The sequence below is a fragment of the Athalia rosae genome, chromosome 5 (genome assembly GCF_917208135.1).
Source record: "Athalia rosae chromosome 5, iyAthRosa1.1, whole genome shotgun sequence".
Taxonomy (NCBI): Eukaryota; Metazoa; Arthropoda; class Insecta; order Hymenoptera; family Athaliidae; genus Athalia; species Athalia rosae.
In genome coordinates, this window is record NC_064030.1 from 9,408,354 (window position 1) to 9,435,512 (window position 27,159).

Below are 27,159 nucleotides of genomic sequence, written 5' to 3' on the forward strand. Positions count from 1 at the left end.
TCCATCCAACACTTTTATTAATTTACTTATCATCATTATCATTTAACCTAGATTGGGACTACGATATTTATAATTTATTTTTTTTTTACACATATACGTAATATACATATAAAATGAATCAATAAATAACAGAGTTTGAATTAAAAATACACGCTCTAGACTATTTTTTAATAGCTCTTAATTAGTAATATTCACATTTCATTTTCTCGATTAATTTTTCCATTACTTTTGTCAAGTGTGATATTTATAATTCCGTCACGGTTGAACCGCGCATTAATTTGGCATTTTTAATGATAATTATATTATTATTATTGTTGTTATTATTATTATTATTAGTTCGTAGAAAAATCATCTTTCATATAATCTTTTGGATAACCTTTACTTGACTAAATATTCGTTCGATAATTACAATTTAAACGAAAGTGTACAACAAGAGTTTCGTAGCTTTATAATACTTCAGCTTCATACAATCGCATTACTTTATTGTTTCCGCAATTTTCGGATAATAAGCTCTTTTCGCAAATGGACGATTTCTACGCCCGCAATCTCTTTTACAATTACAGTCTCTTCCCGCGTTCTACAGCCTTACAATTATCGCGTGCGTTCGCGTATTCGTACGTGTCGTTACGACAATCGTACATGCAAGCGTCGCAGAATCGATTAATATTCGACAAATTTAAGCGATTCTGAATCGCCCTGAAAACTTTCGTCAGTTCGGTCGTTTCATCATTTTCAAAGGGTCGCGATTGTAACGTGCGAATACTTCCTTCTTGAAACCTTCGAACAATTTTCGATTCAAACTGTTCTGACGTTCGCGCCATGCGGGACGGCCCTTTTTCGTCTGAAGACCCCAGTGACCGGTAAAAATTGGCGAGAGAACCAGAAACTCGTAGCCAGCTACGTACATTTCGTACACCTGAAAAAAAAAAAAAAACAAACGAATGCAATAATAGAGGGTAATATAAGGTGGTGGTGAAAAATTGTAAAAATTAACGCGAATTAATTAAGGAGCATAGCGAGTTCCGCTTGCAGCGACTGTTTGTGCGAAAGCTTCGCTTACGTAGGTACGTTACCTCTCTACCTATACGATACTTCGCGTTCGGGCTAAGAGCGGGGTGACATAATTTCAACAATTTCCTAGAGAGCTAAAGGACAAACAGACGAGACAGGCGGGAGACACCTCAGTCTCATTGTTCCCGGAATTACGAATACAACGTACGGATGATGATAATACGGCGGTTCATATTAGACACATCGCTATACACGTCCACCCCACTAGACGGTGACGGGGACGGTGACGGCGCAACGTAACATCCAATTTGACGAGTCTCCGAGGGTGTGAAATCTCGTCATTTTCCACCCCACCCTCCCCCTCTCTGCCAAAATCGCCGCTGCGCCAGCGTCGCCTTTAAAACGGAATAACAATACGGGGGCGCACACGTACGTACGTACGTACGCCACTTCGCATGTTGAAAATTTTCTGAAACCCGCGCGCGTGCACATCGCAATTTCGAGTGCAAACTAGGTAAACGGGATCCGTAGTTGCGAGGTACCTAAGCTATGTTTGAAATTGAATTTCAAGAGGTAAAGAAAAGAGGTACGAGTAGAACGTACTTTTCATGAATGAAAATTTAAAATATGAAACCCGTATTGTCGCCCGGCGTACGTACCTACCTACGTACGTACGTACCTACGTATGTACATAGCGCCAACCCACTGCAGACGCACATTTCTACCCGCGAATAGTGCTGCGGGTACAGCCAACACCGGCAATATCGAAATGGCACGTATACGTATATGTATACGCGTATATGTATACGTAACGCAAATGAAATTGGCGGCTGTCAAGTGTACGCGGCAGAGTGTACGGGGATGTGAACATACGGAGAAAGGAGTAGACGCGGGTGTTGGTGAATATTCTCTATGACCGTACAACTGTGTACCACCAGCGGCGGCAGCAACAGCGGCAACGGCAACGGCAGCGGCAGGTAACGGGACGAGTAAGTGGAGGTGTACGCCTGGGAAATGTGTTCGGGTTAATTTCACGCTCCGGCATCATCCGCAGCGGTGACCATTGTAGGTACGTTGCACACCCGGTGTGCTTATAACGCGTTGCTTCGCACCTGTGCGTTGTTTATACCACCGTACGTAATATATATATATATATGTATATATTAAACACCCTTAGCAGATCTAGGGGTCGCGTCATTGAATTTCATACGAAGGATCGTCGTTCCGAGTGTCCCGGCGAAGTCGGTTGCTGTTGCGGTCGCGTTTGCGGCGTGATCATTGCGACGAGAGAACGAAGGTGACGATCGTCTTTCGGGATCAGAAGGACACGCGAATACTCCGGGTCTTCGCGAGCGGAGGGGTGTAAGCGGCGAGATTGAATAAAAAGAGCAAGAACACTATAACTTTTCCTTATCGAGCGGGGGTTTTCCATTCGAGGGGATCGCATGTAAATAAGGAAGAGGACACGGTGAGGCTACGAAGGTGAATCTGATAATTGAGTTTTATGCGATCACACGCCGTTCTAAATCCTACTGAATAAGGGGCGTCTTCCCTACTACGCCCACTTATCGTTGCGACCTCCGAGAGGACGACGGGACGTAGAGCTCCGCATTTGCATTAACTCACCGGCTATAAACCAGCTCCTAGTTTTTTGAGAACGACCTACGCTCTACTTTCCGCTCGAGGGTCAGTTTACGGCAACTTCCTCCATCGACGTGAGAAAAAAAAAACAAAAAAATAAAAAACTTATCGGGAGATTGGGGGGGGGGGGGGGGGGGGGGGGGATAAATACGTCTACCGGAAAACTCTTCATTTTTTGTCCCGCGCGTGGGATGAGAAAAATATTAAAAAGAAAGAATTCGTCTTCGACCGCTTGGACAATTCTTGGATATCGGACGCGAGACAAAAGAAGACTCAGGATTCGGTGAAGGATTTCTGTCTAAAATAGTCCTGACGTACCTATACAGACGACTTTGTAAGGGCAATCCTACAGGTGGGGGGGGGGGGGGGGCGTTTTAAGACCCCGGCAGGTAACTACTGCACTCGCGACTCCTCTCGGACCAATGACGTTCGTGAGAGAAATAACGTAACGTTGAGTCGAGTGCTCTAAAAGCCTAATCACCGCGAGTTCATTCATTGTCCACTTTTCCGAAACAGTCCCCTAGGGTCTTAATAAAGACTCCGTTGTGTACGTCTATCGTACGATTTGTCCGAAGTTGAAGTGAAAAAGCTCGATTTTTTCACGATGTCTCGTTCGATTCCGATCTAATCAAATCTCCCCGAAAAATCGGTTGAGGCGTTCGCAGCGTACCTCAACCATCCGAAAAATTAAAGGCTCGCGGTCGTGTGCATAAACGTGCCCAATTAACGCGAATTAAATAGGCCTCGGGTAATCGGTAGAATATTTCAACTTAATCCGACGTGTATTAGAAGGGGAAAGAGTCTCTGGTTAAAAAAACGTAACGGTGATGTTCAGGATAACCCGCATACGGATACGCGCGGTAAACGTACGTTTTTTTATTCATTTATTATCATCGTTATCATATTATTTTTGTGTACTCCGTGTCGTAACCGCAGAAACGACAAATTTCGAGAAAGGAAAGAAATTTCCTTTTTTTTCTCATCCCCCTGCGACATTTGGCGAGCGAAAAATTTTTTTTTATAACCCTATGTTTTTTATCGCAGTCCTAGAAAACCGGCAGATGTAACCGTCCCGTGCTGCTGGTGTTGAAAATTTTCACCTGCGGAGCGAATAAAAGGGAAGAAAAATACGTATTCGGTGAGGTCTTGCATTACGGGGAAATCGTAAAAACGGCTCGAATGTGTGCACCCGGCGAAATAAGAGCAGGCGGAATATTCATTCTCATTTCTTCGTCGGCGAATGTGTGGGTTGCGGTATTACCAAACGCGATTTTCTCTCTTCCCGCCCCGCCGCCGCGTGCGAAGCCAAGTTGCCAAGTTTCATTATTTTACCACGTACGGTGTATGCAGCTATAGATACATCGGTATACACGTCGACACCGTTTCGTACCACATCCCGACCCGAAATCTTGGCTTCGAGAAATTTACGCTCTTTTCATCGCTCGCGGTTTCTCTCGCGACAGGAACGCGCGCGAATACCCCCTCGCACTGGTACGAAGTACGGCGGTTGATCTTCCGGCGCGATTTGACGCAGGGTATAAATTTTACGGGGCGCGCGAAGGGGGGATCGATAGAGACGTACACGTTGACGTATTTCGAAAGTGGCGCGGGCGGCTGCTCCGACTGCGCGTATTACGACGACGCGTGTATCAATAGCGTGTGAAATAGAATATCGTTCGCCACCCCGCGACTCCGCGAGTTACCGTCATCCGTTAACATCGCGAATATGGAATTCAATTAACGGAGGACACCGCAGGCTAAGCCCACGCGGAACGGAATCGCGCACGCGTCATTGAATCGTCTCTTCTCAAATATAGTCGTTCGGTGAATGGTAATCGCCGGTGAATATGCTCCCGCGAACGACCGTCATACCTCCGATGTAATGGATCGCATTCATTATAATGCCCTCGAACAGGAATGCCACGGAATTATTTATACGCAAATCCCGGTGGTACGGGCCTAGCCTCGTTCCGAATCTGTCGTCGAATTATATCCCTCCCCTGCGGATGCGGATATTTGCGTGTCAGAACTGACAACGTTAAAGCTCCGCGCAGGAACGGGTAAAAACAGCTTTTCCCTCAACCTACGAACGAGCCCGACAATTATTTTGCGGGGAAGGGAGGGTGAAAATAAAAGCGAAAGAGCCGCGTTTCGCGACACTACTTACCTGAGTATTTCGCGTGTAACCGTAACCCATGAATCGCTCATCGTGTGCCGGGACGGTATCGCGAGCTACGTAAAAAGGCTCGTAAAAAAATTCAAAATTCGTCACCTCGTGACTGACGTGCACCTTGCCGGACTTGACGATCTCGGAATCACCCGCTCCGCGGCTCGTCGAAACGTCCCAACTCCACCTGCGAATATAAATAACGCGGTAACGGATTACCGGTGAAATCGCTCCGACTCCTGACCGAAGTGAAATGAGAAAAACTCTATTTTCTCCTACCTAGTGAAGTTTGTCGCGTACTGATTATGAATGAACACTTTTTGATGAAACGGTCTGGCCAGCCCCTTGTTGGCGAGTCTGACCAGGTCGGTTTTATTCTGCGGAAATCGAACCCTCATGTCGAGTTCGTAGGTAGGTATAACGTAAGCGCACTTGTCGCAGGCGGAGTTTTTTAAAAATTCGTTCAGAAGATCGGAAAAATTTGAGCTCGGTATGATATCGACGTCCGTGAGAAACACGTAGTCCGTTTGGCAATTTTTTCTCGCTAAATTTCTCAGATGATTCTGCGGATAGACGTTTTTAGTTTTCCATGTCGTTTGAGCTTTCGACTGTCCTTGGACGAATCTATTGAGCGTCGCCTCCGGCTTCAGGCAATCGAGGCCCTCGGGAAGTTGCGCGTCCTTCGGCTGACCGTTTACCAGTCTCGCCTTCGGCATGGCCACCGAAAAAGTGACCCTCTCCCTTATGGGGGCGTAACACTTCCTCAGGTAACTCAAGTACTCCTGAAACACAACGAAGTCCTCGTCCCCCGCGGTGAACACCGCTATCGATATCGGCCCCGTCCAATAGTGGGCCACTTGCACGAGCGAGTGGAGCTTTTCCACCGAACTTTGCGTCGCTATGCAGGACAAATATTTATCGGACAACGCCGTATACTGCGAGCCAACCACCACGGAATCGAACATTTTGTAGAGTCTTCGTACGTCCCATCTGCCCAGTCGAACGTCCATCCGCAAGACGTCCGATTCCGGCGTCGCTTGCTGATAGTCCCTCGCGTCGATGCAGGGCTGCTGCTGGACCGCCGACTCCGAAGTCCCGACTGCCAAGTTCCATTCCGTAAAGCCGTTCGTTTCCGGTTGCTGATCGTCCGCGGGACCCGTGTAATTCGTATCGCAGTCTTCTGACTGGAGAAGCAGCATGGTGAGCAACATGTTTGAAAACGTGACGATTATCACACTGACCAAACTGAGATTCCATGGCCGACAGCCCAACTGAAACATGAAGAAAACGGAAAAATGACAACGCTTAGTTTCGACGGAGTCGTAATTTTTTTCAATCTCGGCCCGTCGTCCTGAAAGTTGATGCGCGTATACGAGACACGGAAGAACTTCTGTTGCCCTGACCCTCGGAATTGAGCTATTTCACCTCCCTAATTACCTCGTCAAAATCTTCTTGCGTTTTCGGGTCGCCGAAGAAAAGTCTGGCCCCAAAGCGGTCGGCTGAAGCATGGAAGAGGCTTTGAGTTACGCGTCTATCCAGCTTTAGGCCATTAACTTACAATTAGTGTTTCGATGAGAAAATTTCTCGGGTAAAACTTATACGCCATTATCATAAGCAGCTGCGAAATACCTCGATAACGGTGATCTATAGTTTTCCTAATCAATTCATGTACATTTATTTATTTCGTTTTCGGTTTTCTTTTATCATTTTGCACGGAGACGAGGACTCGGTAAACGATAGCCGGATTCGGTATTGACGTTCGGTTCCCGTAACCCCCCCCCCCCCCTCCGTCCGTATAATGCAGGAGAAGCTATTTCTCTCAGTTCCGCTCTTCTCTCCAGAGCTCTTATCCGCGCGTTAACTTTTCCCCGTTGAATGTCCTCGGAGATTTCGAAACGAGAGACTCGCTATTAATTACGTAAGCCGTTGGAAGGATAGTTTATAGTCGACAGTGGCAATAGGATCGGATTACATATCCTCTCGTGCTAACGACCCAATCCCCATTAGCCTTGGCCAAGATGCTTTATTGTCGTGATACGTAGGTATGCGCGCGTATATATAACCGGGGTGTCTCGTTCCATTATAAAAATTAAATATTTCCATCCACCCGTTGACGGAGAGGGAATATTTTTTTTTTTCCCCCGACATCCCGTGACGCGCAAAAGCGACTCCTCGAGCGGTAGGGGACGGCGGGATAAAAAAAATGGGGAAGAAATTAATGTCCCTAATTTTTACATGATGCCTAAATTTGTTAGATTTTGCTCCGGGGAAGCTCGCATCGGAGCGTCGCGTAATCCGAGAGATTTCTTTCACGGCAGGTATTAAATCCAACACAGAAATATCTCTCCGCGAAGACGGCCTATACCTAAAATCCTTTCTCGTCCTCAAAATGTTTGCCATGGGGTGCCACTTCGGGACCAATTTTATTCCACATCGATCGGTTCACGCGATTATACGCGGGACAAGTGCAGGCTTTTCGGAGGTAAGATAACAGCGGCACAATTGGCTGAAGTTTGGTCTCGTCTTACAGTGATTCACTTTCGAAACTATAGGCCGTGAAAACTGGGTTATTTCGACCTCTGCGATACCGTATACTATACGGAAAGGTTCGTTATTATCATCGACACCCAGATATTTGGAGTGAATTTATTCACGAGCTTGCGAAGAATTATCGATAAAAATTTGCCACATTTCAACAATGGAATCTATATATTTCCCATTTTTCATTGTACTCTTACAATTGATGTGTAACCAATTCGCCGATCTGTTGCACTCGGAACGTCACGCTTTCTATACTGTACCGCACACGGTAACAATTTCAGTCTGGCCCAGTTCTCAAGTTATAATAGGCACCCCTACAGCCGCGGAATAACCCGCTCCTTCTTCAAATGGATAGCGAATAACTGAGATTATCTGCATTTCCAAAGTTCAATGCGATACTTTGTTGAATATAATGAAAGGGGCGACGAAAAATGCTGGACTACGTATGTGGTTTCTGACGCTATATGCCAATTAAAAATCTCGCACCTCGCCGAACCAACGAAAATTGAATATCCGTATAATTGGTGGGCAATCCATTTCTAGGGACCGTCGGGAGACACGTGGTTGCCACGCACTCGTGACGTCATGGCCGACCGATAACCGCTGCAAGTACGCCGGGATCGTTGAGTTTGCACGTCAAGTGACCGCAAACAGGGGAGTACCTGCAGCTATCGCGTTCGTACAAGCTGACCATATTTGCTGTTGATGCTGCTGCTGCTGCTGCTGCTGCAGTTACATTCTACAAGAGCGTGTGCGGACCGCAGACTCTGGACTGCAGACAAACTCGTGGCGTGGCGTACTATGCACGGGTAGAAGGAGATGATTGATTATACCGGGACAATGTTATCACCGATATGAAGATGCACTAGGGTATCAGGTATGCGTTCGCATGAAACAACGTTACAAGCCTTGTGCATTACTAATGAAATTGGTTTCATGAAACACGGACGAGAGAAAAAATGCGCGCTACTTTTTCAATCGCGAGTCCTCGTTGAAGAATTGTTCGTCGGTTACGCGATGAAAACCCTCTCGAACCCTGGTGAAACAGAAATTTAAATTTCTACCTCAAAAACGAAAAAATCCAAAGGGATATATACCTCGGATTTTTTACGATTTTGAGGTCAAAATTCGAAATTTGAAATGAACAAAAGGAGTTTCCATGTAGTTGGATCCCAGAAATATGAATCCGTTAGCCAAATTGAGCTAGGAATAAAACCCATTGAGATATCTCAATTCGTTTCGCTTTTCATATTTCAAAAATCTGGAAAAAGACAAACAGATTCGGAAAAGAAATCTCTCCTCAATAACAACCCCGTATCATTTACACTACGTTTCTCCTCATTATCAAATCCTGATAAGATGTAATAATTTAATTACACGCGTTTCTCACAGCTCCAAAACGTACCGGTGATTTAACTTCGTTCCTCGCTACTCTCAGACGAGTCGAGAGAATATCACGAAAATAATCTCCGACTGATTAGCGTGCCGCTTAATTGTCATCCTTTCTTACCGATTCGACCAACGAAAATTAAGCCCCTCAGAATACTCTGGGAGAAAAATCCCATTTTCGAAAGCTCTCACCTCCTCTTATACTGCTAACCGAGAAGCAAAAGCTTTTTCCTCTTCGTTTTTTCCTCCTCATCTTGATTTGTTGGATGAGAATGATTCATCTTGAGATAGGAAATGAATTCTGGAGGCGAGATAGGGCCAGAAATTAATTTACCAGAGTGAAAGTCGTCAATTTTTTTTTTTTTTTTTTTTCTCGCATAGCGGCGGTGTATCAAATCTTAGTGCATTGCGACACCTGGTACCTATGTGCATACCTATCCATTTACCCAACTCCGTCTACGAGGTGCAATTACGTTAGGGGTAATTACATCCAATTAAAATATTTTATAAACAAACGCTTTCATCTAATTTCCAGTACACTTTTAGTGTTACCGAAGCGTCCAGAGTTTCTAGCCTCTTTTCAAACGTACCAATTATACATCTTACTATATACTTGGATGTGAAACCGGCCGCACAACGACGTAATTAGCACGTCTTTGCTCTATTCTCGTCTATTTCTGTTCACCTCTATACGCTCTGCCTTTATAACTCACCTTTTTCCGCCCTTTTTTATTTGATTTTTTTCACATTTTTTTTACGTTCCACTACCTTACGGGGAAAACCGTTTTGGACGATGATAATTATAACGAAAAACCTTCTCCGCGTATAGATTCCGCAGCGCCTTCGCTATCTCGTGAATGGAATTGCTGGCAAGGGTGCACATCAAGTATAACTTGCGCTACGATTTCCCAACTCGGGCTGTGCGTTTTCTCCCTAAAAATTTTTCGGAGAATAAACCGTTGAAAAATAAATTAGAAAGAACTACATTGAGTGAACCGGGATAAGAAGGCTACCTTTTTACGGTTCGGTAAACAACGGTCGACGTGATATGAAAAGGTGTCTTCCGATTTCTAAAGGAATTCCGCTTACGTTCAATCCCGAAAAATCATGTAAGCCTCGAACCGATTCTCAGCTTATTTCGTACTCCGACGAGCGTCGCTCACTTCAGCCTAGACAAAGACTGTCTCCGCTTTATCCCTGGCACCGAGGTGGACCGAAAAAGCGAGAATCCAGAATAGCAGAATTTCTTTTGTATTATACAAAGAAAAAGTGAGAAAAAATCCAGGAAACTTTCGCGGCGCGAATTCTTTCGGCAAGTTAATTACCTGAGCAATTTTCTAATTATCCTAGACTTTTCGTAACGTCCAACGTTACGGGCGGGGGGGGGGGGAGGGGGTACCGCATTAAAACCGACCCCCAGAAAACCGCCCACTTTGCACTCAATACAACCAGGAACTATTACTTTAGTTTCTTGGCGGAACCCTCTCGCGAGGTGACAATCACACGGTCGATTACCCAGAAACCCGGCTTACCATTTATCCTAGCACCCTGTCGCCCGATACTCCTCTTCCTGCACACCCCTCGTCCCTTTGACGTTTGAACGGGTCCGATGTGTACCACGGTGTAGAATCTCACTTCGTCTTTCCCCCCTTTTCCACCCCCGATCCCTATTTCCTATCGCTGGCGTTCAGACGCGGCGATACTACGCCGACCCTGACGAGTGGAACGATCGAGAAATCGCTGACATCCGGGGACTTTTACCAGAATCATTTGACGCGAAGAATGCATCTCAGATTTATAATCGCAGCTATCGGACTTTAAGCGTAAAGACGCGAATCCGAATAATTGCCATTGTACGGTCGATCGTCCTGCTCTTGGATCCGGTTAAAAAACCGGGTAACAACATCCGCCCTCGTCGAAATACCCGTGCTCCCCCTCGTCACCCCCCCTTATATTTTCCTGATGTAATATGTATTCGTAAAATTTTCATGACGTCATCGTAACCGTGCTGCGTTACAGATAACATCCGCGTAATCTCGATGGTAACTTGTTGCGCATTTTTTTTTTTTTTAAGGTTTTTACGACAACTCCGATAATTTGCGTAATTTTTTCTTCCTCCTTCTTTCTTTCTGATCTTCGGTGTTACGTACATCCGTGTAATTTTCCTGTTAACGTAGCGCATCTGTACGCGGTGTGATTCACGCTCGACTGTGCGATACACGTGGCGTACTTTGGTGATAATTTTAATCAGACCGCAGGAGCAAACTATTTGTAAACCGAATTGTGATAATGATTTAACCGCACCGCACAGTACCATTTGTATTTCAGCTGAGCCGTGTCGGTGTTCGCGGAATGATTTGCGGAGAGCTGCGTTGACTCTGGAGAGAGTCCGACAGCTCTTCAGAGTACTGCAACTGAAATGGTTTCCCCGAATTTATTTTGAGTAACAAAAAAAAAAAGAAGATGTATTAATGCATTCATCGGCGCGTTTATACAATGGGGGGGAAAAAAATCTACGGCGATAAACAATACTTGTTTGCACATCTGCTCATCGCTCGTAATTGACTTGCAACAAGAGAAAAAAAATTAATCATCGGAGCGACGAAAAACTAACGGTGAGCCCGCGAGACGACTCTCGGGGCGTATTGAAATCGAAATACTACGAAAACGTGACCTCGCAAATCGGGTGATATTTGTCGATTAGCGTGCGCGCGTTGGCCTAAAATATTTTATCATAAAATTTATCAAAGAGTAGGGGGTGCGCGCAGATTATGAGAAATAAGCTAACTAGTTTCTGCGACCGGATTTCGGAGTCCGGTATCAAAAGATAACTTGGCGTTGATTAGATAAACGTATCATGACGCAAATTTGTGATACACCGCGAGTATAGTAAATGTGTGAAAATATATTCGGTCATAATCGAAGGATTATGTATGTACCAAGGGTAGCCCATTCGGTATAGAGCTGCAAAGATCGTTAAACTTTTTCGATTGCCGATTATTTGGACAATATTACGGCGGTGATTACCGCTGAATTCAGAGCAGCTCTTACAAAATCAAGCCGTATATCAAAGCAGCCGAACCGCGCGCAGCCAGTGAGAATGAATGAAAGGGTGATCCAAATTGTCGGTAGCTACTACTGCAGTACTTAGCGCCAATTAATATCGTCGGTTATGTTCGAGCTCCGGCGTACGTGGCCCGCTGCAAGATTGAGAGGCGCAAAAACTTTAAATTTGAGTTCTTTCTCTCGTTTCTACATTCGGTAACTGCGGGTCGGAACCTCCGACGTTTACGGCACTATATCCTCACCCGCTGCAGATGGTTCGATCGTAAACCACCCGGATTTACAACGTTGAACATTGTAATAATTGAAAACCGTTCCATAGATGTAGTCATATTGAATTTCACCGAACCACTGAAAATTCCGATCGCGGCGCAGTAGGAGTAAAAAAAAATAAACGAAGTAGCCGAAGAATTGGAAAAAGATAAACGTAAAAAAAATAAAAACAAAAAAAAACCTCGAATTCGTTTAATTCGTTCAACTCAAATAATTACTCGGAATTTAATTTACGATTACAATTGCGGGCCGAATTTAACGCACTTTGTGTTATTCAAATATTGGAACGAATTGATCGCGCAGCTGTGTGATACCAGAGTGACTCACAAATTTAACGTTCGAATTTTTTTTTTTTTTTCTTTTTCTTTTTTTCATCCTCTTCTGTTTGTTCCCGTATGCTCGTCTGATGGTATCTGGGATATATACACACGTATTTTACATGCGCAAGTAGCCGAATAAACATCGAAAAAAAGGAACAAAGTAAAGAAAAAAGCCGAATGAAAATCTTTCTCTCTGATGTGGGTGTGATTGGTGTAAAATTTTTGCGATAAATGTTTGTCCCTATATTCGAAGCTGTGGTATATGCGGTGGGCTTTGGTGGTGGTTTCATCGGAACTTGATGAGAACTTTTTAATCGAAAATTGAAAAAAATTACAGCAGAAATCGGTCCACTTTCTCTGATGGACATCGTTATATCGACCAAAATGAAAAAAGATATTCGAAGCAAATATGTGCTTCAATTTAAACCGCGTTCGCCCCACCTTTCAATAAATATCTCTGAATTCTATTGGGTATTCGTTATTGCGATATGATGATTTTCGTAACATATATCCGAATGTGACCGGAACATCGTATGTAGTTTCAAATGTGATGTTGAGGTGGAATGGTCGATTCGACGTCCGAATGTGACCCGATCATACCGCAGGAGAACTACGTATTACCTCGATTAATTGTACGACCGTACAAAACAAAAAAAAACAAAACAAAAAAAAACGAAAAAATATAAAAACGGGTATATAAATCGTAACGATTTGGTGTCAGTTGTTTTTAGTTATTTGTTCCAAATGAAGGAGGAAGAGAAGGTTGTTCCAGGGTAACACTTCGATTGAATTATTACGCATTGGGTCGCGCGTTGGGCAGAAACATTGCGATAAATTTTCTGAAGCGAATCTCTGCGTGTATAAATCGCCGTCGTTACCCTCCTCTTCCTACTCCTTTTTCTACTCGGTTTTTCACTCGGGGTTCCAATATCCACGATCGAACCTACCGGACTACCCTGTTCCAATATAGTAACGTCGATGCGAGTTGTTTGTAAAGTTTTCAGCCGATCTCACGATACCCCAGAAGTGTAAATGTATATACAGCCGGGTAGGAACAAGTTCGATAGTAAATTCGGTATATGGCCTGGTAAATTTTTCGTAAAAATGCTTTTACAGCTCTTAAAAGTGAGTAACTAGTATCTCCCAAATATACGAGACACGTGGTAAACGAGTAACGGCGTGAAACGTAAAAGGGACACACACGAGTGAGTTACACTTTGAAGATTTAGTCGTATATGATATAAAAGCTGATCGATATATTATACCGTTAGGTAGCTATGTAGATACACGTATTATATGCAAGTATAATATTTTCAGAGGTGATATTTATATCCGATAACTTTTTCCCCATTTACGACTTCATGGATAGCTATATACGAGAAACGATGCGATCAATGGTGGTCTCGATGATATGCAGAGGGAATATACGCGGGGCTTTCATGTCGTTTGAATTTATTGCCGGTAGATTTCGACTCCTGAACGCCGATTGAGATTGGTCTTGGAATTTCAATGACGATATCGTATATCCCTCCGCGTCGCTCTGTCGAAAATAATAATAATAACGATAGAAAAAAAATAAAGAAATAAAAAAAAAAAAAAACAATTCAACCCGAGAATTACAAACAGAATAATAAATTCCTTCCTTTTATGTATTCCGAAATAATTTTTCCCACTTTTATTGGAAGCATAAACATTTGATTGGGGAGAATTTTTTTTCAAATTGCTATGCAGAGTTTGACTTGACAATTTGTATACCTCACGAAGCAAAGAAATCATTTCTGGATGGATCCTGGAAAAAATATTCAGGACTCCTCCTCCCCCCGTTTCTCTAGCTAACCCACCCCATCTAGAGATCGACGTGCCAGAAATTTGAGTGTTCGGATCTGGTCCGCGAAGGGATGATAAATCCACCCCCTAAATCTCGCTGCTTCTGATCCAGTGGCGACATCTTCTGCCGAACAGTGGCTCCGTATCCCCCGATCACTTCCCGTCGACGATGTAGATAGCCACGTAACAGGGTATTCGCGACATTCACCACCCTTGCAGCAGAGCTTGCACCGAGATTATACCCGCGTCGTTTGACCGGCGTCGAGGTCAACGGTGACGGAGCTTTTTCAAAATGGCATTCGTCGCAGCGAGCGTCATGAATGAAGCTCGCCCCGAGGTTCATCGACTTACCTGAATCATTGATAAACGTGAAAACGTACAATGCGCGCACAGACCACGGTCAACCGAGCTTGCAGGAGACTCTGGCCAGGTGGTGTTGGAGAAAACCCGCCGTGCTTCAAGAATAAAAGCGCAGCGCGGCGCCCATTCGCGGAGCAATAAAAAGCCCCGTTCAACACTCACGCACTCTTAGGTCCCCCAGAAACCTCGGTCGCGTTTCGCACCGGTCACTACCGACTAACAAAAACACGCCTGTTTATTTACGCTTAAAGAAATGTCAGTTCAGTTCGGCGTCCCGACGCGAACGGCGACGCCGGTGTTCGCGAAGCGCGCGCAACCCGCGGATCGATGCACGCCGGATACCTCTGCACCGCTTCGGGGTTGAAACACCCTCGCCTCAAAACCCTACGCCCTTTCCTCGAACCATCATTTCCCGGCGAAACGATCTTCTTCCTGGAAATAAGGTGTATTGGATCCGCGCGCTACCGTCAGGGGAATTCCAGGGAGCTTTTTTGGTTTTCTCAGAACCGGCAGCAGCCGGTTGGAAAATCTTGCCGAATATGATTAATAAAGAATTCATGAATTAGAATCGTATTTCCTTTACACGTGGTTTCTATGAATTTTCTTTATTCTCATTTGCCAACGAAGCGGTTTCTCAGATTATCTATGAATCGGATAATCAACCAACCAGAGTACGAATTATCAGAAGGTCTACAATTCTCTTCTCGGTCTGATGACGCCGCTGCAGATCCTCCAAACTGGAATGATCGGCGTTCTTTTCCCGAAAAGATTGTAGCAAAGACGATTTCGAAGAAGGCAGCCGAATGCAGGTATCCGACTTGGTCGAATTCTTCAGATCATTCGACTTGTGAATTGTGAGCACTCCCCTGCATCGAAGCGTACGATGAGAATTCTTCAACCGCGTTTGAGAGCCAGCCGCGAACAGTTTTTTATCCTGCACGAAACAGGTGCCAATCCGATCAGAAAAAATTTTCAATCAACAGAACGCATGATTAAAAGAAAATATTGCGCACTCATTTAATGGAAGAAAAGAGAAAAAAAAAGAAAAAAGAAAAATCAAATCAAACGCAAACTAAAATCCCACGTTTTCCGAATATAGTCTTGAACAAACGTTGGGCAGCGTTTAATTTTGTTGAATCAGACTCCCGTTTCGAAGGGAAAACTCGCAAGGTCGGTATTTGCTTCGGACACAATTCCTTCTCGTTGACTTTGCAGGACGAGAGCTTTTTGGATGAGGCAGAAACAGTTTGGTACACTATTTGTTACACGAGGAGCTTTATGAACCTATGTTGCTCGACTCGACTCCCTATAGTTTCGGCAATACATATGGGCCATTCCACGTGAACCGGATCAGTCACCTCTCAGATATTTTTTTAATTTGGCATGTCGATTGTCCATGGGGAGTTAGATTTTTGTGCCAAAGGATTTTTGAATTAGTGCAAATTTCGATTTATTATGAACAATCGAAAAATTGAGAGGCGGTTTCTTTAAAAAATCATAACTTCGTCAAAAATGATGTTAGATTCAATTTTTTTTTTTAAATTTACGCGGATAAGGCTATAGATTTATAAAAAAAATGAATGGTGCCGAAAAAGTTTATTTATCATTTGTTTATTTGACAATAAATTTTTAAATGATTTTTAAAACACTGATGGATAGCACCGAAAAATTTAAAAAAAATGCTGACATATACTTTGAACTATACTACAGCCTGTGAATTAATTTCAGAGATGCGTTCGGCTTTGTTTTCGAGTAAAAAATCATCGAAGTTGGCGGCGCGCATGAATTCGAGCTCGTCGACGCCTATGCGCGTGATGACGCGCGTCGAGCGACAGAGACCGCTCTCTACGGACGCTAGCTACTCTCTACGGACGCTACTTGGTAGACACTCGACGGCGGTATTCACGAGTCATTTTCGCGATGATCGACACCGTTTAAAAATCTGAAAAAAATTCCATAGCTTCACCATAACACGGCAAAGCGATGGAGTTAATTCCAGAGATGTGTTATTTCTCGTTTTCGAGATATCCGGACGCGTTGGGACTCCGCGCTCGCTACTTGGTAGACACTCGGCGGCGGAATTCACGAGTCATTTTCGCGGTGATCGACACCGTTAAAAAATCTGGAAAAAATTCCATAGCTTCACCATAACACGGCAAAGCGATGGAGTAAGTTCCAGAGATGTGTTATTTCTCGTTTTCGAGATATCCGGACGCGTTGGGACTCCGCGCTCGCTACTTGGTGTACGCTCGACGGCGGTATTCACGAGTCATTTTCGCGGTGATCGACACCGTTAAAAAATCTGGAAAAAATTCCATAGCTTCACCATAACACGGCAAAGCGATGGAGTAAGTTCCAGAGATGTGTTATTTCTCGTTTTCGAGATATCCGGACGCGTTGGGACTCCGCGCTCGCTACTTGGTAGACACTCGGCGGCGGAATTCACGAGTCATTTTCGCGGTGATCGACACCGTTAAAAAATCTGGAAAAAATTCCATAGCTTCACCATAACACGGCAAAGCGATGGAGTAAGTTCCAGAGATGTGTTATTTCTCGTTTTCGAGATATCCGGACGCGTTGGGACTCCGCGCTCGCTACTTGGTAGACACTCGGCGGCGGAATTCACGAGTCATTTTCGCGGTGATCGACACCGTTAAAAAATCTGGAAAAAATTCCATAGCTTCCCCATAACACGGCAAAGCGATAGAGTTAATTCCAGAGATGTGTTATTTCTCGTTTTCGAGATATCCGGACGCGTTGGGACTCCGCGCTCGCTACTTGGTAGACACTCGGCGGCGGAATTCACGAGTCATTTTCGCGGTGATCGACACCGTTAAAAAATCTGAAAAAAATTCCATAGCTTCCCCATAACACGGCAAAGCGATAGAGTTAATTCCAGAGATGTGTTATTTCTCGTTTTCGAGATATCCGGACGCGTTGGGACTCCGCGCTCGCTACTTGGTGTACGCTCGACGGCGGTATTCACGAGTCATTTTCGCGGTGATCGACACCGTTAAAAAATCTGGAAAAAATTCCATAGCTTCACCATAACACGGCAAAGCGATGGAGTAAGTTCCAGAGATGTGTTATTTCTCGTTTTCGAGATATCCGGACGCGTTGGGACTCCGCGCTCGCTACTTGGTGTACGCTCGACGGCGGTATTCACGAGTCATTTTCGCGGTGATCGACACCGTTAAAAAATCTGGAAAAAATTCCATAGCTTCACCATAACACGGCAAAGCGATGGAGTAAGTTCCAGAGATGTGTTATTTCTCGTTTTCGAGATATCCGGACGCGTTGGGACTCCGCGCTCGCTACTTGGTAGACACTCGGCGGCGGTATTCACGAGTCATTTTCGCGGTGATCGACACCGTTAAAAAATCTGGAAAAAATTCCATAGCTTCACCATAACACGGCAAAGCGATGGAGTAAGTTCCAGAGATGTGTTATTTCTCGTTTTCGAGATATCCGGACGCGTTGGGACTCCGCGCTCGCTACTTGGTAGACACTCGGCGGCGGAATTCACGAGTCATTTTCGCGGTGATCGACACCGTTAAAAAATCTGGAAAAAATTCCATAGCTTCACCATAACACGGCAAAGCGATGGAGTAAGTTCCAGAGATGTGTTATTTCTCGTTTTCGAGATATCCGGACGCGTTGGGACTCCGCGCTCGCTACTTGGTAGACACTCGGCGGCGGAATTCACGAGTCATTTTCGCGGTGATCGACACCGTTTAAAAATCTGAAAAAAATTCCATAGCTTCCCCATAACACGGCAAAGCGATAGAGTTAATTCCAGAGATGTGTTATTTCTCGTTTTCGAGATATCCGGACGCGTTGGGACTCCGCGCTCGCTACTTGGTGTACGCTCGACGGCGGTATTCACGAGTCATTTTCGCGGTGATCGACACCGTTAAAAAATCTGGAAAAAATTCCATAGCTTCACCATAACACGGCAAAGCGATGGAGTAAGTTCCAGAGATGTGTTATTTCTCGTTTTCGAGATATTGTAATTCAAAATATTACGAAGTACACAGTATGGGAGCTGGATTTATTGAGGACTAGAAATAAAGTACATCAGTAATAAGTGTAATATGGTATAACGTTTAATGAAGATATTCAGCGCATAGACTTACGGATACATGAATCAATTGAATTAGAAAAAATTTTACACTCTAAAGCTTTTGTTGATAGTGGTAAAAAAGAATGAAATTGACGCGTGCCTTCTACCGTTATTGCTTGGCTAAATCTTAACTTTAACAACTTCTCTTCATCGTCATGTTCGCTGGTGGTACAATAATCAAATGATATATTTTTCAATGCGCTCACGCTCCAGTCGAACAATTGCCTGGGAGTCAGGATGTGGTTGTCATTCGGTCGTTGTAAGCTAGCACGGGCTGCAAATCTTTTTACTGTCCCACCAACCCCATCACATGGACTTTTGCCGTGTGAGGTTGCGAAAAAGTGCCATTCCGCGGCAATATTGAAGTCTTCGTAATGATGAGTTAGGTTGATAAAATTACTTTTATTTTTGTACTGTGCGCCAGAACCGTCCGTAATGTAAATCATTTTTTTAATGTTTTCCCTACCAAATAACCCGACAAGCCTACCGATGAGTTTCTTTTGAAAAAGATGAACCGCGACTGTATTATGGTTGAGATTTTCCGATATTATAACAAAGCTCTTATGGGTTAATTCATTATTTTCTAAATAATACACAACAAAAGGATGAACGGTTGCTTGATTATTATTCCAGTGAAAGCTTTGGATTTCATCTTGGATAACAAATGCATAGTTTTCCGCAAAGTCACACAGAACTAATACTTCCCCTGGTTGTAGATTTTTTTTTTTTTCTTTCAAAAATGCGCTCTGCTGTTTAGCGATGAAGTCATGTCTCTTGAGAGCCATAGTTTGTTCTTTTAACGTCTCGATGAATGCTTCCCTTTCGAGTTGGAGAGTTTCTAAAACAGAACGATCGGTATGAGTCCAACGTTTATAAGTAATTTTTTCGACGAAATTATCATCGAATAATTCTTCTATCTCACGTCTAATCACCTCGAAACCCGGACAGTTATCGCATTCTTGTAGGTGACACAAGTGATTCGGAGAAGCACACGATATCTGCTCCAGTAAATCGTGATAGCTTCGTTTGAATGATTTGCTAATTGAATTTATCGCTACCAACATAAGTTTGACATTTTGATGCACCTTGCAAACACAAACAGTATGGGTTCCTGTTGGTCCGGCTAAAATGCATTCTTTCGGGCGAAGATCAGCAAATTTTGTAAAACCGATTTTATCATTTGGAAATTCTAGTTTGAACGCGGCGTAAGCTTCCTTCAAATTGCACAAAACTAATCGTTTTTGAATTCGGTGTTTCGAACCTTCAGCATCGCGGCAAGTTACGAAATCTTTCTTACCGGGCATGATTCGACTTATTTCATCGGATTTATAAAATTCTGATACTCGGTAGACAACATCGCTGTCAAGAGTGTGAGACGGTCTTGGGTTTGGAGAAGCCCCGAATCCACACTCAATTTGTAATGATTTGGCTTTCCGAGCCATTCTATACGAAGTATTAAATTCTAACTCTAGTTTTCTAATACTCCAACTACGAGGTGTCATTGTTAAATATTTTACTTTGTCAGAGGCACAAGTCGCGTTTTCGAATAATTGTTTCATGTCATTCAGCAATTCTTCTCCGAAATCACCGTCACAAAACATTTCCTCACTGTCCGGTTGACTAATTGGTGAAATCGAGCAATGACAGTCATCCAGAAGATTATTATTATTATTATTATCAATTATACTCACCTTTTTGTTATCTGCCAAAATAATTTCATTGCATTTATACAATTGTATTCGGCAAGTCGCACACAAATAATCTCCGAGGTCGGGAAACTTCTTCACTAACGTGGATGAAACTGGAATAACTTTCCTCCGCCAATTATGGCCACTTTTACGGAAAGGATTGCAGCATCGTTTGATAGTTTCGGCCATTATTGTGAAACGTAGAATTCGCTTGTGAAGAATAAGATACTTGCACTTGTCAGTACACTCGCACGAGACTGAATGTGATAAATTTTGAATCGTTTGGGGTTTATATTCGTTTCGAATAGTGATTGAATAACATAATACGCTATGTAATTGGTCAAATTCCACCAATAGGGTATCAATAATGCAGGTGCAATGTAACGGACCTAATTTCAGCGAATTTATTTGCATCACGTTTGAATTATCTTCTGCGAAATTCAGAAACACGTGTTCGTAATGGTCGAATGATTGAAAGAAATAACACAATGAACAAATCCACAATTCGCAGAATTATTAATTAATCCGAATCAGGTGCATAATGGATTAATTTGCTACCTGCATAAGTTCAGGTACGTGCAGGTAGCAACCCTTGTCCTACCGCTAAGTCATGCGTGAGACGTGCTATGATTCGCAATATCTCGAAAACGAGAAATAACACATCTCTGGAACTTACTCCATCGCTTTGCCGTGTTATGGGGAAGCTATGAAATTTTTTTCAGATTTTTTAACGGTGTCGATCACCGCGAAAATGACTCGTGAATACCGCCGTCGAGTGTCTACCAAGTAGCGAGCGCGGAGTCCCAACGCGTCCGGATATCTCGGAAACGAGAAATAACACATCTCTGGAACTTACTCCATCGCTTTGCCGTGTTATGGTGAAGCTATGGAATTTTTTCCAGATTTTTTAACGGTGTCGATCACCGCGAAAATGACTCGTGAATACCGCCGTCGAGCGTACACCAAGTAGCGAGCGCGGAGTCCCAACGCGTCCGGATATCTCGAAAACGAGAAATAACACATCTCTGGAACTTACTCCATCGCTTTGCCGTGTTATGGTGAAGCTATGGAATTTTTTCCAGATTTTTTAACGGTGTCGATCACCGCGAAAATGACTCGTGAATTCCGCCGCCGAGTGTCTACCAAGTAGCGAGCGCGGAGTCCCAACGCGTCCGGATATCTCGGAAACGAGAAATAACACATCTCTGGAACTTACTCCATCGCTTTGCCGTGTTATGGTGAAGCTATGGAATTTTTTCCAGATTTTTTAACGGTGTCGATCACCGCGAAAATGACTCGTGAATACCGCCGTCGAGCGTACACCAAGTAGCGAGCGCGGAGTCCCAACGCGTCCGGATATCTCGAAAACGAGAAATAACACATCTCTGGAATTAACTCTATCGCTTTGCCGTGTTATGGGGAAGCTATGGAATTTTTTTCAGATTTTTTAACGGTGTCGATCACCGCGAAAATGACTCGTGAATTCCGCCGCCGAGTGTCTACCAAGTAGCGAGCGCGGAGTCCCAACGCGTCCGGATATCTCGAAAACGAGAAATAACACATCTCTGGAACTTACTCCATCGCTTTGCCGTGTTATGGTGAAGCTATGGAATTTTTTCCAGATTTTTTAACGGTGTCGATCACCGCGAAAATGACTCGTGAATTCCGCCGCCGAGTGTCTACCAAGTAGCGAGCGCGGAGTCCCAACGCGTCCGGATATCTCGAAAACGAGAAATAACACATCTCTGGAACTTACTCCATCGCTTTGCCGTGTTATGGTGAAGCTATGGAATTTTTTCCAGATTTTTTAACGGTGTCGATCACCGCGAAAATGACTCGTGAATTCCGCCGCCGAGTGTCTACCAAGTAGCGAGCGCGGAGTCCCAACGCGTCCGGATATCTCGAAAACGAGAAATAACACATCTCTGGAACTTACTCCATCGCTTTGCCGTGTTATGGTGAAGCTATGGAATTTTTTCCAGATTTTTTAACGGTGTCGATCACCGCGAAAATGACTCGTGAATTCCGCCGCCGAGTGTCTACCAAGTAGCGAGCGCGGAGTCCCAACGCGTCCGGATATCTCGAAAACGAGAAATAACACATCTCTGGAACTTACTCCATCGCTTTGCCGTGTTATGGTGAAGCTATGGAATTTTTTCCAGATTTTTTAACGGTGTCGATCACCGCGAAAATGACTCGTGAATTCCGCCGCCGAGTGTCTACCAAGTAGCGAGCGCGGAGTCCCAACGCGTCCGGATATCTCGAAAACGAGAAATAACACATCTCTGGAACTTACTCCATCGCTTTGCCGTGTTATGGTGAAGCTATGGAATTTTTTCCAGATTTTTTAACGGTGTCGATCACCGCGAAAATGACTCGTGAATACCGCCGTCGAGCGTACACCAAGTAGCGAGCGCGGAGTCCCAACGCGTCCGGATATCTCGAAAACGAGAAATAACACATCTCTGGAACTTACTCCATCGCTTTGCCGTGTTATGGTGAAGCTATGGAATTTTTTCCAGATTTTTTAACGGTGTCGATCACCGCGAAAATGACTCGTGAATTCCGCCGCCGAGTGTCTACCAAGTAGCGAGCGCGGAGTCCCAACGCGTCCGGATATCTCGAAAACGAGAAATAACACATCTCTGGAATTAACTCCATCGCTTTGCCGTGTTATGGTGAAGCTATGGAATTTTTTTCAGATTTTTAAACGGTGTCGATCATCGCGAAAATGACTCGTGAATACCGCCGTCGAGTGTCTACCAAGTAGCGTCCGTAGAGAGTAGCTAGCGTCCGTAGAGAGCGGTCTCTGTCGCTCGACGCGCGTCATCACGCGCATAGGCGTCGACGAGCTCGAATTCATGCGCGCCGCCAACTTCGATGATTTTTTACTCGAAAACAAAGCCGAACGCATCTCTGAAATTAATTCACAGGCTGTAGTATAGTTCAAAGTATATGTCAGCATTTTTTTTAAATTTTTCGGTGCTATCCATCAGTGTTTTAAAAATCATTTAAAAATTTATTGTCAAATAAACAAATGATAAATAAACTTTTTCGGCACCATTCATTTTTTTTATAAATCTATAGCCTTATCCGCGTAAATTTAAAAAAAAAAATTGAATCTAACATCATTTTTGACGAAGTTATGATTTTTTAAAGAAACCGCCTCTCAATTTTTCGATTGTTCATAATAAATCGAAATTTGCACTAATTCAAAAATCCTTTGGCACAAAAATCTAACTCCCCATGGACAATCGACATGCCAAATTAAAAAAATATCTGAGAGGTGACTGATCCGGTTCACGTGGAATGGCCCATATAACAATCGTATATGTACATGTATACCTTCGACCCCTCGAGTTGCCCCGGTATAACCTCAGCGGCATCTTCTTTCAAAGGGAATTGAACAGCGGGACTTTTTTGGACGCTGCCATTCCTCTTGCACTGTGAACATGTAAAGGAAGCTCTGAAGACATTTTTCAAAATGAGGTATAACGCCAAAAACAATTCGTCATTCTTTCGCTGTGAAAGTCGATTTGTGCCTTTTGAAGCGTTGGTCTTGCATCGACCGAAAAATCAACCCGTGTCCTCTGCGATCCTCTCGAATTTTCTTTCATCTGCGTACGGCAGATCAAGCGAGTAAGCCGGCTGAACTCGGATCACAATATACCGTACACATTGTACACGCATACGGAGGTATAACAAATCTCCTCTTTAATAACACTTGCGCGCATCAAAAACGTCTACCTGCGAGCACCATATAATTCCGATTATTAAAATATTCAACGAGCCAACTCCCGGCATCCCTTGGTCAATTAAATATTTACTCAAAGAATCGCGTTCGAAGGGAGAGGTACGCTGAAAAAGCGGGAATTCAAGGGCAAACGATGGAAGTCCCCCCGTTCTCGCGGAAGCAGAAATAAAAAATAGAAAACCAAGGGTAAAAGTAAAGACGATAAGAAAAGAACAGGTTATTTTATTAATCACTTTCATTGTTTATCCACGACTTAATTCCAATTGAATATGCACCGTTGTGAATTTAATTTTTCAAGAAAGATTACATTTCCGAGACGACCGTCGCCGCGTGAGGTTCCTACGCGCGGCCGTTGCTGTTCTAAAAAAAAAGAATTAGTTACGGAGAAATACAACCCCGCAGGAGATTCCGGACCATCGGAACTATGGCAAGTGGGAATAGTGGACAAAAGCAGGGAACACCGACGACGTACCCATGGGCAACCAGCACCACTGACCACCTGCTTTGTGCGTGTAATTGGATTTATGTCCAGTGAATACCCGCCAGAGCCTACCTACTACCGCAACCAACCAACCAACCAACGAACCTACGGGCTACATTCTCCATTCCCTCCGCACCCGACATACAATCTCCAAACCGCAAACCGACTAGCGCGATGCCTCTAACTCTTCCTGTCTTGATGCTACTTTGCGCGGTTGCTGGTTGGCATGTATACAGCTACAGATATAAATGCATAGTACATAGTTAGCTGGGTTTCTTGCTTCGAGTACTAGATCTTCTCGCGTATGCCGACGGTTTATGTGCATAAGTCTCATTCGAAGCGGGTTCAAGGTGGAAAATTCCTCGTGGGCACGATTTAATGAATGAGGGGTTGTTTTCGCGCCATGTCGGGAACGAGAGAAGAATCTTTTTTTTATCCTTCAGCGACGACGTCGGGGACTGTGGCGAAACTTTTCCATCGCGGAAACACAACGGCTTCCTTATACCTTTGAGGATTTGATTGCCAACAACTAACGAGTAAGTATCGCGGTTGATTTTTTTTTTTTTTTTCCGAATAAATAGCGATGAAAAATTATTCGAATATCTAACAATATCAAAGTGTAATAACGCAGTTGCTCGAATCGGTATATGAGGATCGTGTGTATAATTGGCAATTACAGAAATGCAGATCGTCGAGTATTACTGCTGCAGTGCGATCGTATAAGTGCAGCGGAAGGTTGGAAAAGAAGAGGAGAGACTACTGAATACGGAACGGTTCGATCACAGCCGGGCTCATTCAACGATGATAGGTATTATTGAGTTAAATCTACGAGGCGAGTCAATATTTCTTTATACTCCTATGTACACCAGACTTCGTCGCAATTAATTATGTCCCCTCTTCCGTATAACGAGATGTTTTTTCGAGTGCTCCCTGAATTATTGGCCTCGATCAATATCGAGATACGGATAGGGTGGTCCCACTCCGTTGATCAATATTTTTCCGCGTTCTACGAGCGAAACAAATTCTTACGTCCGTTTCGTTCGCTCTTTGCTTCGATGAGATACAAAGGGAGAGAATAGAAAATCAGGGAAAACAAAAGATCCGACCGTCGCGTGGTTCGTAAATATGATTTTCCCCGTGATAAGAGGGGATTCCATTCAATTGTAAAATCGGCGTGGTGCGGAGCCGCGATTGTGTCATTTTAATCACGATCGGCTCCAGGCGGTGGCCAGTGCTCTTCCCATGAGATAATCATTAACAACGTTATCTTGCTTCAGCTTCTAACGACGATCGATGACGCGATACTGCGGTACAGCCATAATCCCCAGGCTTCTAACGGCCATCTGATAATCTTAACACATGTCTGCTAATTACTGGGAGAGAACTAATAGCTTACGAGTAATTCTCGTACCTGTAATACCTACTCTGCGGTGGGCGAGTGAAAATTGCCGTCCGCGATAAAGAGCGAGCGGAATTTATCAAGGGGGAAAAAAAAAAGAAATGTTTTTGACGAACGACTATCACCGGTTTCAATTAAATACGGCTTTTCGTTTTCTTCTCTTTTCGGTGACTCGGGGTAACGTGACGGAATATCACGAGTTTACATACCTTGAGAAGTTCGCAGCGTCGTATAACGTTCTGTCTATTACGAAAGCTTGCCAAGTCTCCGTACTGTGTTCGTCGCATCAGCTTCTCCCACTGCAAACAAGACACAGACATGTAGACCAGCTTTGGTAAAGTTTACAGCTAAACTCGATGCACTCCGATCCGTCTCCCTCGCCCTCCGTTTCGCTCCTCTCCTTCTCCATCCTTCTCGGCATCAACTTTATTCCCGGATAGTCGAGGGAACTTGCGCTCAAGGTAAAGAACACCGCTTTTACCCAACTGACAACCTTTGGGCCAAAGAGAGTTCATCCCCGCGTTTCACTTTCGCTTCGTACCTGTGAAATCGATACCGGGGAGCCAACCCCCGTATCGGAGGTCGCAACTAAAATTCCCATCAAATCTTTTTACTCGAGGGAAGATGTCGCCCTCGTAACGACAATGACAGTCGATCCTCATCCGAGCAGCGGATGAACCCGCGGGCGGTCGAGTTCATAGCGCTCGGTGTTCGTGAATTTTTAATTTCCAATCCGGAAAAATTGTTTCTTTCGGAATAAAAGTAGCCCGGTGGGAAGTTTCAGCTCGCAAGGAACCGACCCCTGCACCAACAATATCTGCAGTGTGGTGACCGTAAACATGGCTTTAGAAGGGCAACGGCTAAGCTCGTGAAAAATTCACGGCAACGAAAACTTACGGTCTGTTTGAACGAGAAAATTTACCGCCCTCGGTCCGAGCCGGGGAACCGTGTTACAAACTAACTAAAACGGTTGACACCTCGTGCAACGCAGTCGTTTATGTCCGCGGAGCGACCAACTTCAGCTCACGTATATGCCACAAACTTTACTCCTAAACCCTACAAACTGCTCCAGAAACACGAAGCGACGTGCGCGACGATATGGTCAAAGCTTTACACCGGAGA

General features: G+C 44.2%; 1 protein-coding gene and 1 long non-coding RNA gene across 7 annotated transcripts; one reads left to right on the top strand and one right to left on the bottom strand.

The window, feature by feature from the left end:
* Positions 1–26,377, bottom strand: LOC105692867 (beta-1,4-glucuronyltransferase 1). 6 transcript variants are annotated; one of them, XM_048655932.1, is made up of 6 exons: positions 26,247–26,377; positions 23,749–23,847; positions 14,584–15,526; positions 5,099–6,090; positions 4,820–5,006; positions 2–916 (listed from the first exon to the last, which is right to left on the bottom strand). In XM_048655932.1, the coding sequence occupies exons 3-6, from the start codon at positions 14,590–14,592 to the stop codon at positions 710–712; spliced, it is 1,395 nt and encodes a 464-aa protein (XP_048511889.1). In that variant the 5' UTR covers positions 14,593–15,526; positions 23,749–23,847; positions 26,247–26,377; the 3' UTR covers positions 2–709. The 6 variants fall into 6 exon arrangements, with proteins under 6 accessions (XP_048511887.1, XP_048511888.1, XP_048511892.1 ...); XM_048655930.1 differs by lacking the exons at positions 14,584–15,526; positions 23,749–23,847 and having other exon boundaries at positions 1–916; positions 26,247–26,357; XM_048655931.1 differs by lacking the exons at positions 14,584–15,526; positions 23,749–23,847; positions 26,247–26,377 and adding an exon at positions 12,058–14,572 and having other exon boundaries at positions 1–916.
* On the top strand, positions 23,725–25,519 carry LOC125501074. Its single transcript, XR_007278595.1, has 2 exons — positions 23,725–25,174; positions 25,318–25,519. It is a non-coding gene; the product is annotated as an uncharacterized LOC125501074 (long non-coding RNA).
* Positions 26,378–27,159: the final 782 nt, after the last annotated feature.